Source organism: Halyomorpha halys, unplaced genomic scaffold (genome assembly GCF_000696795.3).
Source record: "Halyomorpha halys isolate HHAL.00 unplaced genomic scaffold, Hhal_1.1 Scaffold442.1, whole genome shotgun sequence".
Lineage (NCBI taxonomy): Eukaryota > Metazoa > Arthropoda > Insecta > Hemiptera > Pentatomidae > Halyomorpha > Halyomorpha halys.
In genome coordinates, this window is record NW_027108469.1 from 621,028 (window position 1) to 635,827 (window position 14,800).

The 14,800-nt window shown below is 27.8% G+C and overlaps 1 protein-coding gene across 2 annotated transcripts in view; it reads right to left on the reverse strand.

Annotated features, from left to right (window-relative positions):
- The window catches only part of Rab32 (RAS oncogene family member Rab32), a 43,674-nt gene that overhangs the window by 20,437 nt on the left and 8,437 nt on the right, over positions 1-14,800 (reverse strand). The window contains exon 1 of one of the 2 annotated variants that reach the window (XM_014423876.3): positions 1,976-2,210. The exons of the other annotated variant lie outside the window; for it this stretch is intronic. Within the exon in view, the coding sequence (XP_014279362.1) occupies positions 1,976-2,194 (219 nt within the window). The 5' untranslated portion in view covers positions 2,195-2,210. Of the gene's footprint in view, positions 1-1,975; positions 2,211-14,800 lie in introns of those variants that run through there. 2 annotated transcript variants of the gene reach the window in all.

Sequence of the window (14,800 nt, forward strand, 5' to 3'; positions counted from 1 at the left end):
ATAAGTATTGAGATCGTGAAAAATTTCAATTCGAGTTTTCGACAGAAACACGTTTTTCAAGACTTTTTCCAGATTTACACATTTCCGCAAATAGGAGTAGTATTGTAGACGTAATATATACCGTTGGAATGCCAAAAATTAAAAAAAAAAAATCTGAAGCATAAATAAAAGATCTGTACTAAAACTAGTTTGTTAAACTTGTAGTACCTTATTCTGTTTCCTCAACTTGATATGTTTTCATATTACCATATTTATTAAATAGTTAATTTTTTATCTATATTAACCAATGTATGATCCTTACAGTTGCTAACCAAATCCATAAAATTATTCTTAGTATTTACAATAATTTATTAAAACAGCATTGAATAAATTGTTAAGAACTAAATGTAAATTTCTATAAACTGTTTTTTAAAAATACTTTTGCAGAAGAAAAATATTCAAATTTTGCAAGAACATTTCTGAAAAGTTAATCAGTCAACTGAAAGGCTCATTTGAAAAATTAGTACCGAAAAATATTTTTATGGGAAATAATACGGAAATATCTTTTCTGAAACTAACAAAAATTAATTTCAACTCAAAATAGGATATAAGTAAAAGTTATGTGATGCACGCAGAGTGAAAACTCTCCTGAATATAAATTTTTAATTACATTTAAACCAACTATAATTATTTTAATAATTAGAAATAAAATAAAACAGTACATCTCTACTAAGACATTACAAGATCTTTTGGATGTAAACTGATACAATTCAACTGTTTACTTTTATGAATGGAAATGACTCATGTTTATTGCTAGTCCACAAAAAAATTTTAACATTGTAATTTCTGCTATATTTTTATAGTTAATAATATCCTCTGAATTTGTATTTTTTGTTTACACTTCCGTATAATGTTTAGCTTTTAGTTGAAAAAATATATATATAAAATAAAAGCTCCATCTATACTCTACTCCATTTGACAAATATGAATATCTGCTTGCAAAGGATCATATAGCATTTATTTTAAAATTACCAAGTGTTAAGACTAATAAAAAATATTTTTTTAGAACTGATCACGTTTATGACCACATGACTTTGGTTTTAAGTGATTTTGCTTAATTTTGTTTTCATTTTTCACTCAAATATATTTTATCACTTGATTTCATAAAAAAAAAAAAATATTTTCGTATTTCTAGATGAAATTTCACTGCAATTATTTTTAAGAGCTGATAAATAGTGCGCTGAAGATCAAAAATTTTATTTTTTATTTATTTTACGGCGAATCAAACAAGCACTGAAAAAGTTCTTTGGCAATTATTCTGTGTAACACAGTTGTATATTATAGGGATATCTTATATCATATTTTTTACTCTAAAAAACAATAAAATAGAATGTGGGATGCTATATTATATATGATTAAAAAAAAGAATAAATAAACGAAAAGAATTTCATACATCTGGTTTGGCACACGTGCGGTGACGCAAGAAAGTTAAAAACTTGAAAGTGAGATCATTAAAAACACTTAAAAAATCTCATCTGACCTTTATTGGGGGCTATTTCCATTTTAATGATTAGTTAATAACATTTTTAAATAATCTGCAAATTTCGTAAATTTAAAATCGTCTCCTAAGGAAAATTATTAACAAAGAAATATTTTACAATTCGGGTATAAATTTATTAATGTATGTATTGATTATCAAAATTATATTAAAAAAGAAATAAAATTGATATTGTTATATTATTACTAGATTTATTAGTTTATAAAAATTATATTATTGTTAGTAGATACGAATAATAATATTTGGTAGAAGCCATAAAGTAAGAGTAGGACTATTTAATTACATATAATTGACATTAATTAAGATAGAAATTATTTTTATTGTGAAATTTAGCCACAGAATAAACAAAATTAGAAAAGTCTATTAAGAAGAAAACAACATAAAAATTATTTTAGCAATTTTTTTTACGAAAACCTACCTAAAACCGGACTACAATACCTGGATAAGCGAAGGTTCCCGATGATTATGGGAGCTGACTTCTTTTACGACTAAGTAAGTGTCTTTTGTAACGTAAATTTTCGCCTTACACCGCCTGTTGATGCAGTTCCAGATGTAAGCCTTCCTAGACTTGTTGTACGACGAGCGGTAGAACTTGTACGACTGAAACACGATTATAGCGACACCTCTATCATCGAATTCGAATTTCACAGACATCATCGTAGAGAATAGAATAGAAGACCCGGATGGCACTCCGGACAGCACTGCTACATTTATCTCAACACAAACACTTCATAATCCCGATTGGTTTATGAAAGGTATATCCTAGGAACAAAAGAATAGATCTTCAATGAGTATTTTTGAACTGGGTAACCTAGTAAGTGTTATTCAAGGAAAGTAATTAGGCTGAGTTAAAAAAAAAAAAAAAAAAAAAAAAAAAATGTTCCCGAATAATATTTAACATTTCTAATTCCGTTTAATACAAAAGTGTTGTACGTTAAAAGTTAAGTTAGAGTTTTAGGATACTCAACACTTTAATTAAAGTTGATAAGTCATAGATAAGGTATGACACAGCTAACTATGTTAAAATTAATCAGTTATAAGCGTAACTAACGATGGATGTAAAAGCATACTAAAATAATTAATTATTATTTATAACTATACTATAATCGCATATAATAAACTTTTCTAAAAATTGGATAGAAATTTTTAAAAAAGTTTCGAACATCTAACTTGTCAAGCATAAGAAACCTATTCATAAAAAAAAAATTATTTAATTTAAACGGTTTAGAATTAATTTAAATAGTTAATTGAAAAACCGGGAACCATATTGATTTAATTTCGTGCCCAAATGATTTCATATATATTTCGGTGCCGAACTAATTATCAAAAATCCTTAAATACAACTTCAATTAAACAAAGACTATCTACTTATTTTATTATCGTTGGAATAAAATAAATTAATACTTATGTATTAACTAAAACTAACGAAGCCTTTTGATAAGGATCAGCAAGAAATAAATTTATTCTTATCGCACATCTTATCCACACTGTTTAATAATAAATAAACAATTCTCTTGTAATACGAAAAATAATCATAAATATAAGTCGAAAGTTCAGTATCAATAGGCTCGATATTTGTGTATATGTATAAATAAGGATGAAAATGAAAACACTTGTGACGAAAGAGAAAATATATTAATGAAATAAATTTTTATAAAAGGAAAGTTAAGTTTAGTTGATAATTAAAATTATAAAGCTAAACTTAATCAGTTGATTTTAATATTTCATTTTTCCTCTTTTAAGTAGCAGATAAAAATTTTCAATAAACATTCAACTTGTCTATTTGAGATTATCCTATAATTTTTAAATAAAAACTTTCTAAAAGTAGATAAATTTACTTCTAATAAAAACTCTATAATTATAGTAGTACTCCACTATAGAACATTAGAAAATGTTTGGAATGTTTTTATTTAATGTGACGTCCAATTCACCCAAGGACTGTAGTCGAAAATATATTATAAACAATTTTAAATTGGTTGTTTATTTTATTTGATTTCTAAATTATTTACAAAATTATTGAAATTAGATTAAAAAATATAAAAATATATTGCTTCCATAGTTATTATTAAAGAATGTTTTCTAGAGACTACTTTTTTTTTTGTTTCGAAAACAATATTTTAGTAACGTTTCGACCATTTTGTGTTTATTTTAAAATTTATCTTAAATTGAATTGCCTGTGTCTATAATATTCTCTATATACTCTGGGCAGTGTTTGTCAAAACTGTAAAATTTATTTTCTGACAAAATCAGTCCTGTTTCGCTTATGACATAGCATTTTTTATAAAATTCATAAATTATTATTAATTTGTAAAAATACCATTAAAAATTTCCTTGTTATTTATAATTTAATATTTAATACAATTTTTTGTTCAAAAGACCTGGCGCTGGAACTTTAATCAAAAGCATTTCTTTATTGTTCCCTCATTGACACACAAATAATTTTGAATTAAATATTAATTTAAAAATAGTAAAAACAGTTTGTAATCTTGATAAATAGATAATTTTATATTTAATTTCTACATCACTAATTTTTTTATTCATAATTTTATTTTAGTCGTAATATATTTTAGTAAATTTGGCTTAAGATGAATACATTGAATTTTTGAGATAATTTTCTTGTATCTTGGACTTAAAAGTGTCAATTATATCATAATTATAGGGGAGGATCCAATGATTAATTAGATTTCTGGTCAGTTTCAATAACTAGAGATAAAATCTCTGTAATGTGAATACTATTTACATACTTAAGTCTCAACATTCTTTAGTATATCAATAGTCCAACGTTTCGGCCAATTCGGCCATCCTCAAAGACAATCTAAACATTTAACAGCTTATTATGTAATGTATAGTATGTAATGCAACAATTGTTACAAATGAATACATAATAAGTTGTTAAATGTTTAAATTGTCCTTGAGGATGGCCGAATTGGCCGAAACGTTGGACTATTGATTTAATAAAGAATGTTGAGACTTAATAAGGATAACATTTGATTTATTTAATAGATAAATAGCAGTCTCAAGAATTTGAATAAATTGTATAAGTATAATTTAATATTTAAGGATGTAAAAAAAAATAGATCTACTCATATTACAGGATTTAGTTGTTTTTTTTTTGTTTTTTTTTGTTTTTTTTAAATAATCTTTATAATATTTTTTAATCGATAATAATAAACCTCAGACTCGGACAATAAGGGCAATAAGTAATATCGATGTAATAATTAAGTTTAAACACATTGACATTTTGATATATATATCGGAATACAATAAAGACCAATGTATAAACCGAATTCAATACATAAATTGATATTTTCTTATAAAATAAATAAAAGTAGATTTAGTTTTAGAGGAAATTTATTAAAAAATATAAATACATAAAACTCGTATAAGGTCGGTTCTTAATAATATATAATATTAATTATAATAGTATTCACATTATAGAGATTTTGTAATATAGATATCTAATTCATTGAAAGTTAATCGGGAATCTAATTAATAATTGGATACTCCCCATCCCTACTTTCATCACTAATATAATTTAAGGGAATTTACACTTTCAAGTCCAAGAAACAAGAAAATAATCCCTAAAATTTAATTTATTCATCACAAACCAAATTTACTAAAATATATTACGGCTAAATTAGTGGAATATTACCTCAAGTCCTCGATTTTCATTAAATTACTTGACCATAAGGAGCTTTTACAGATTTAGAATTTGACTAGAACTAGGATTTCAAGTTTAAAATGCTATTTCCTCAGTTAATTGAAAAAAATATGATACTCAGAATAACAATACAAAATAATATATATATGTTCAAATAATAGGAATAGGACTTAGCTGGATGTGCCTGACTTAGGCGTGACCTTGCACTGAGGTCAAAGCTGAGAAACCTGATCGATGCACTGCTTAAAGAACAACTTCTAAATATGTCCGACTATACTTTAAATCCAATGGGTGCAATAATTAAAAAAACCAAAACATAACAACATAATCTTACTTAAAAGTATAATTTACAGACGACTAACACAAAATGAAAAATAACAAGTAAAATATATGATAATATTATGGTTCTATGCCGATAAAAAATAAGTAATTAGTAAATGTAATTGAGTGTTTTGAATGACCCCATGCCCCCGAACCTAGTAAGGAAACAAGATGTTGCCTGTTTCGGACAGGACACGAATTTGTTTCGAACGATTGCGTCTTAGAGAGCCCACTCAGCAAACTATGCTAGCTCAAAGAATGAAAGTGGCATATCTGGACACTTGCCCATTACTAAAGGACATGTGTGATAATTTCTCTCGAGGCGAGACCATACGAGTTGAAAAATGTAAGTTATATTGGGTTGCGCTAGCATGGATGGACGAAGTTCCTCGTATCTCTGTATTAAAAAAAAAAAAAAATATATATATATATATATGTATATATATATTTAGGATTTTATTATCAAAACGAGACCATGAAATCTCTCAAATCACAATTAAATTAACTGAGGCATAGGGGCCCTACTACTCTTAATGTAGAAACAAATTAAGTTTTTTTTCTTCTATAACTCTCAAATGGTGCTTCCTACCGAAACAGTTATATTAATAACGAATTGAAGAAAATTAAATACTGCGTTAGATGATTGCCGTAACTTAATAAAGAAGATTATAATAATAAAGTATATAATGGTATGATAGCTAACTATCTACTCCGGTTGTCCAGCGGGCTCTAATAGCTGCTCTGAAGTTCTATAAAGTCCGTGGGCAACCAAAACAGGTGGTTTATTGCAAAACCACGATTTCAAATTTTTAAGTTAAGGTTATCATGCAAAGCAGTATTTTAATTCTTCAATCTTTTATTAACTATAACTGTTTCGGTAGGATGCAACATTTAGGAACTTTGCAGGGATATATTTTGTATGCCGGGTGTTTATTCATCGGGTTCCTGAACAAATTCCATAGTTCTAAGTAATCGGTACCATAATATAGATTGCACATCTCACAACAACATACTATAGTTATTTGAAGTTTGTAAAATATTTCAGGTAGCGGTCATAGGACTAACTCCTTGGTAACCTCATCTTATATCACACCAAACCGACTGTTGAAATTCAACTAAATTCTTTAATTTACGTAACGTTAAGAAGTTTTTTTTTTTGTTTAATTGAGCCATGTTTCTTAAACTTGTGGACTCCTTTCCGTAGCTTTTACTAATATTTCACTTATTCCTGTCTATCTTGGACTTAATCTGGACAAACGACTAACTTATAATTCTCATACAAGACTGAAAAGAGAGGAAACTGCATGTCGATTCTGACCGTTACAACACTCACTAGAAAAAGGGTCAATGTTTCCAAACAAAAGACTAGGACTGATTTTTATAACTACAATAAGGCCAATTTACGATGCTGAGCACCTTTGTAAAATCTCTCAAGCTCCTTATAGTACAAGAGCCGGGGAACCTTAAAAAACAATTATTTTTCATTCGGAGCTCTATATCATAAAAACTGCCAACAACACTAGAAAATCTGAAAGAACATTATTTAAAGAAAAATAAATTTTCTGAAGTATTAGCCCTAAAAGAGCTATTTACATCCAATATAGTTCTGAAGATATAGCTTTTTAAAAAGTAAAATCTACCGAAAGATTAGTAGTTAGTTCATTTATTTTGAGAAATCTATATCTCAGGAACTATGTGACGTACTGATGTCTTTTAGCACTAAAATTAAAGCTAGTTTAATGGACTATAAAGCAGTTTCTGACCTTTACCTTCGTAGGAATAGTAGTTTTCATGATAAAATAAATTGTTCGGACAATAAATTTGATTTATGAAAAACATTATTTCAGAAACCATTGGACGTACAGATGTCTGCCAGCGCTCAAATTAAAGTTAGTTAAATTTACTACAAAATAGTTAATTATGTTTATCTTTGTAGGAGTTGTAGTTTTTAGGATATTTGACAAAATAAACTCACAAAATGTTAATTTGTAGTTGTTCGTATAAAATATTGGATTTTTGAAAAAATATTTCTCTAGATCCATAAGACGCACATATGTCTGCCAACACTCGAAATAAATGAGATTTAACTTACTATAAAGTAATTTATGACACTTATCTTCGTAGGAGTTGTAGTTTTTATGATATTCACATATGAATATAATTTTGGCAAATGAAAATGTATCCAAACAACTATAAATCGATTTATTTTAGCAAATATCATGAAAACTACTACTCCTGCGAAGACAAACTTCTTAAAGTACTTTATAGCTCATTAAACTAGCTTTAATTTGAGTGCTAATAGACATCTGTACGTGAAATGGTTTTTGAGATATGATTTTTACAAAATTAGTTCACTAACTACTGATTTTTTTTAGTGTGTCCCATACATTTTTTTGAAATGTTGCTTTTTAAAAAGCTATATCTTGAAAACTATTTAACGTAAATAACTCTATTAGGGCTCATATTTTATGAAATTTGCTCTTCTTTAAATGACGTTCTCTTAGCTTTTCTTGTGTTGTTTCTACTTTTTAAGATATAGAGCTCCGAATGAAAAATTAGTTTTTTTTTATCGCTTTGAAACAGCCGTCATTTTTTATTCCCCCTACCTATACTTGGCAGACTCATCAATTTTACTAATGGAGGTAGTTCACAAGTCCTAACGTAGAAATGTTATTGGGGTGTTACCAATGATTAGTTTCTTCACAAATCTTTCATGTAATTATAGCTATAACATTTATTTGTTGTATTTTTAGAAATAAAAACAAATTAATTTTTAATATTTAATTTTTAAAAAAGCGAGGATTCATATTTTTATTTTACAAATTTATTTATCATCATTAAACTCAGGAACAATCAGATTTATATTTAAAATTGATACTAAAATTATTAATCTATCGAGCAAGCTTCAAAATCTTAAATAGATTTAAGGAAGAGTGACTTTACATTTTTTTTTTTAACATAGCAAAATTGAAACCCGTTATTGCCTAGGTCCCATAGAACTTCCAAAATCATTTCACATTCCGTTCAACACCAATGCTCCCCAGAAATAGTTTCTGTAAATAACGGACTGGCGTTTTTCCGTTCTTGGTTGACTGGTCACGATATGGTCAGGACTAGTTCGTGACGGTTATCAGGAAGGTCTAGTTCGGGAAGAGGCTTAGAGATATATACCCATGACTTACAACTGTCACACCCACTAGCTATGGTAATTATAGAAGTTTGAAACAGATGTAGAAAACAAAATAAAAAGTAATAATAATAAGGACAATTAACACACTAATTACCGATACGATTGGAATACATGTCAATCGAATTGATTAAGCAGTTAACGAGTTGAATTAGCAATGCAAAACTAAGTGGATACAAATCTATCATAGATACATCTTTCGTTAGATAGTACAAGCTAAATTGGATAACATATAGTATCCGAAAGTGTAATATATTCAATAAAGTGCAACAGATAACAAATTATTAAATTCGAGCACCTTTTTATGTTTTTTTTTTTTTTTAGGTCATGATTCCCATAGGACTCCTATACTGCCTAAACATGGTTGGGGGTCAAGTTTTTTTTTATTTTTGGGAATGGCACTCAATGAAAAAAAAAGTCAACGTACAAGGCCGGATTCGAACCGGCATCACCAATATATCTCCAATTGGTAGGACTGCGCTTAACCACTGAGCTACGGACGGCCCTTCTGAAGTTATATCCACCTCTTAAACATTCCAGTGTTGATAAAATAAATAATAAATTCATAAAGCTTAAAAAAAAAAACCTTTATTGATTTTACAGTGTGTATTTATACTACAAATACATAATTAATGGATGTATATAGAGTTACATTTATGCTTTACTGTATTGTTTAAAAGGATTTAGGTGCCTGTAGTAATCTGCCTCCATCAATTGACTAATATCAAAATTAAAGATTGCATGCTAACTTCTTATTTCTTTAACTGCAAGGATCACAGAAATGTTTAATACTCAACTTTGACGTCACACCGACGATTTTAAAATTCCTTTATATTACCCATATTAATTAAAAAAATTTATATGTATTTTTATATATAGCTATAAATTACGTTGTTTTTTTTTTTTTGTTGTATTCCCTCATTTTTTTTTTAATTTCAAAATATCTGTTTTACATACTGTTCGGGCGAGGGGCTTTTCGTGAATGAAGAAACCTACCTCTTCCCCAGAGAAAAATATTTCGCTGGTTTGGGTGATACAAAATAAAAAAACGGAGGACCTGAAATGAATATAAAAAAAAAAATAATAAAGAAAATTTAAAGAATACAAAAAAACCTTCCAACTGATATACAAATTTAATTAAATTAAAATATAAACAAATAAAAAAATGAACTGCTTTGTTGTTACAAAAAAATAATTAGTGTGAAGTAGAAAATGCTGATAATTGAGAATTAGTACTTGTGCGAGCAATTCCTGTCATGAACATTCAGAAAATGATAAGGATTCAAAATAGTAACGATGAATACGAAATATTTACTCAATCTTCAACTAATGGAACCGCTAACAATGTAGTACAATCATTTATGACATTGGCAGGATTAAGAGCCTATGAAAAGCTTCTCTAAGTGTAATAAATAATTATCTAAATCGTTAATGCCTTTTAACCCCTCTTAAATCAGTTAATCCATACAATGTTCACAACATACGATGAATGACAGACATAAATTCAACTCATCCACTGTAAAGCCGTACTGCGAAATCAACCTTCGTAAACCGATTTATTATTTATGCTTAGAAATAGTTAATTCTTATTTCAAGGGTTAGACGTATCTAGGAATTTTCAGTCAATAAAATATGTAGTGTACTAGCGAGGATTCGAATATGTATCCTTCAGAACAAGAAACCAGCGTTCTAATTATTAGGATATAGGCCCTTTTACACGCTGGGGGATTTACTGTATAGAAAGAAAACAAATTTTTTTCAAAAGGCAATCCACAGCGAAGCCTAGTTATCTACAGGGGTCATGTTTTTCATTTTGTGGGACCGCTCCTTGATGAAAAAAGTCAACGTCCTCATGCCGTTTTGTGATACTTACGTGATAGGATAAAATTTAAAAAATTAATTTTTTAATCTAAAAAACAAATTTAAATCTCAATGATCTGAAGATAAATAGAAATCGTAAGGTTACATTTAAATAAATTAAATCATAAAATTTTAATTATATTCAAATAGTTTTAAAGAAATCTATTAAAATTTTTATTTACCGTCGATGTTTTGTAAATAAACCAGGAAGCTTTATGTTTGTATTTCACTTGGTTAAACTAATTAGTATAAATAACTCATTTTTTATATAACACCCATTAAAAAAAAAAATCATAAATTTCCGAATTTGACGAATTCATTAGGTGAATAGAACATTGACGGTATGTAATAATTTAAAAATAAATTATAAAAAAAAGTCTTAAATTAAATAATTCAACGGCAACGATTTAAATAAAGCAAATAAATAAATTCATACTCTAATCTAAACCAGCAGTAACCAATCAACGCACATGAGAAAAAACCGTGACCCTTTATGCAGGTTGAAAATTATATCCTCAACCCGTGACCAAATCCTCAATTCATGTAAAAAACATATTTAGCAGTGAATATGGAATTTTCTAATGCCTAAAGAGTTTTACAAATAATGTGCTTATAACTGTAATTATTCAACTTTTGATTAAAATTAGCATAAAAAAAACGATTTAAAGAACAAGGAATGTAATTAAAAATCTAATTATTCACTATCTAAAGAAGGCAATCAACAAAAGTGCCATAATCAAAGATATTTAAAAAAGATTTATTATAACGATTCGGAGCTGGCAGTAAAATGAATCATTCGGTTGAACACACTGATCTTCCTGTCTTATCATTTTTAACTCGAGTTGCAAATTTTCCACCGTTTGTAAACCTCCTCAAGCCACTCGAAAATACTCGTATCTTAACCTTGAATACTGAAAATTTCATACTCGGATATTGTGCGTATCATGCACAACGAAGGCATAATGAGAAACCGTGAAATATGTTTTCCATACGGTTAATTTATAATTATCGTTTTAAATAAAAAAAAATTTTTAATTAAATAATTTAATTTCTATCCATTTTAGTCCCAACACATTTTATTTTTCTTATAAGTCCGACGTTTCGGCCAATCCGGCCATCCTCAGAGACAATCTTAATACAATTTTGGAATTATATAATTTAAAAACTCTAACTCCATGCAGGCTATTCTGCCCAGGTCAAAACAGCAATTTCTAATTAGTCATATTATAAATGATAATATAATTTTATTGTGATAAATGATTTTGATTTTGGTTTTAAGTGAATATTGACTAATTAGAAATTGCTGTTTTGACCTGGGCAGAATAGCCTGCATGGAGTTAGAGTTTTTAAATTATATAATTCCAAAATTGTATTAAGATTGTCTCTGAGGGTGGCCGGATTGGCCGAAACGTCGGACTTAAAATAAAAATAAAATGTGTTGAGACTAAAATGGATAGAAATTAAATTATTTATTTTTTAAAAAATTACCAGTCTCAAGAAAGTGTTAAGATTATAAATTACATAAAAAAAAAAAATATTCATAAATCATTCTTCCTGAATTTAAGAATATGAATGGAACATAATAAATAAACCGATTTGAAAAAGATTCATGAAGAATCTGGAGACCCTTTTTAAAGACTATAAGTAGTATAAGATCCAAAAAACCATAGTTCGATTGATTTATGATTTACCACTATGAAAAATAGACATGGACAAAAAAAGCCAATGTAAAGATTAAACTCTTTTTTTTAATATTTATTTATATTTTATTTATTTATGTTATATATTATATAACATTATAATACATTTAGTAAATATAATCTCGGTTAAATTGGAGTGTTACAGGCGTGTAGAGAAACTACCCATTGGCAGCACTCTAGTGACGTTTTACATTAGCAGGTGTCGTGGCCATCTTCTTTTCAGGCGCCTCGGAGGATTGTCAGGATGCAAGGTTAGAAACTAGGGGGCTTGAGTGGTTAGGGAGTTTATAATGGAAGGAGTGATATCTGGTTCGGGCTAGATCGGTTACATACGGAACATTAAGGTCTTTATGTATGATTTTATTTGTGACAAAGTAAGGAGCATTGAGGATTTTACGAAGGACTTTGGATTGTGAGGATTGAATACGAGAGGAATTCGAAACTTTAGTGGAGCCTCAAAGATTAAACAAATAATTTATAACTGTGGTATAATATATCATGGTGGAGGGAGTAGAACCACATCAAAACTAAAATCATCTGTCAACTATGTACTACTGAAATTTCTTCACATTATGCAATCTTTATTCAGTAAAAAATAACAACCGAAAAAGAACAGGAAGACAACCGTTCCAGAGTAAGGGTGTGCCCCGACTCTATTTAATGATACGAAAATATCTTTGAACATTAATATAAGGACAACATGTACATATTTTTTCGGTTAACTCCTTATATGCATCTCTCTGTTTACATCATCTGCTATATAAAGAATCGAGTACTTTTCTTTTCCTGTTATAGCTTACTCATGCATGATAAATATGTTTTTAAAATACAAAAGGAAGTAAGAATAAGTTGAAAATATTCTACCGCAGATTCGAAATTTAAGTGAATAAAAATTGTGTTCAGTGATGGAGAATATACAAACTAAGAAAATTTTTTGACCAATATGATACAATATCCCTATCATGCATTAAATTTGATGATTACATACATTAATAGTTTTACATTTTTTAAACAGGGAATTGAACTATAAAATCTATCCCTTTAGATAAAAAAAGGTTGGTAATCTGAAAAATAATCCGTATAGCGACTTAAAACCAAATCAAAAATTTAAAAAAACTGAAGGAAATTTTGAGATATTTATATTTATGGATTAAGTACTGTAAAAAGGACTTATATTGGTGAAACTTTTATCGTAAAATATCTGACAATGGCTCAGAACATGAACTCAACCATTTCAAAGAACATAGTCCGCTTAAATATTATTTCAAGAAGATAAGTCTTCTTGAGATTCTACTTTTTATCTCTGTCTAGAGAACATAGAGATTATTGAAAATATCTTAAGTAAATATGAATTTATCTTCAGCAGCTGTATTAAGCACGCATACACCTAAAAATACTAAAACTTTAAGTACTAAACTGAATTATTAGAGTCCAAACTTTTTTTCGATTAAGGTTAACTCATTTTTGGATTATACTAGTAATATTGAAATATGCAATTGATATTTATGTTGAATAAAAAATAATTAAAATTAAATTATGCTTACTTAGAGAACTAACGCAAATATATAAATCAATGGAAGTTATGAGGAGAGTCGAAGCGGTATAATTATTCAACATATAACCTTGATGAAAAATACAAATTATTTTTATTCTTTACTTAATATTTAATATGTTATAAAAATAGCTTAATGATGTGTTTACAAATAAACGAAATACATTTATTTAAGAAAATTATACAAAAAAATATTTTGAAAGGTTATATTTTTAATAAATAATTCAAAACACTATCCAATTACAGTCTCAAAACTTTTATTTCTTTTACACGTCCAACGTTTCGGCCAATTCGGCCAACTTCAGGGACAATCTACTACAAAAAGTTTCTATTATATGTATGATCCTACAAACAATTTAAATACTTAACATTATTATTTATAATTTACCTTACCTCAATACCACTATGAAAACATATAATTTAACTACTCTAAAAACTTCATTCAGGCTATTCTGCCCAGGTCAAATATGGTTTATATTTATAGGGTTATATTTTTAGTTAGTAAGACAATGTTAAAAATAAGAACAAATAGTAACTATTTACATACATTTAAATTATATTTTAAAACAATATATTTATCTTATTCTGAGTCCTATTTCGTAATCCTACTCCCAACCGTGAAGCCTGCACCCTATACTATTTCGAAAGAACGGGAAAACAAAAAGTTGTTTTATCGTCTCTACAACTTTCGACACTGGAAGATTTCAACTTCTATTTCCGTCTTTACCTTGAAAAATACCAACTTTTTTTTTTCAAGGATATTTAAAATATCATTATGTGATCGAATCTAAGATGTATCCGCATTGAATCAGACTACGGATAACGATTTAAACTAATAATTTAAAGAAAATAGTATTAATATAGTTAACAAAAGAAAATTTGTTTAATTCAGCCAATGAGTCGACCAAAAGTAAATTTTATTGGGTTGTAATAAAATCCTTCTTATTATTTCATGAATTTGTTTTAAATTATTTTAAAAGCA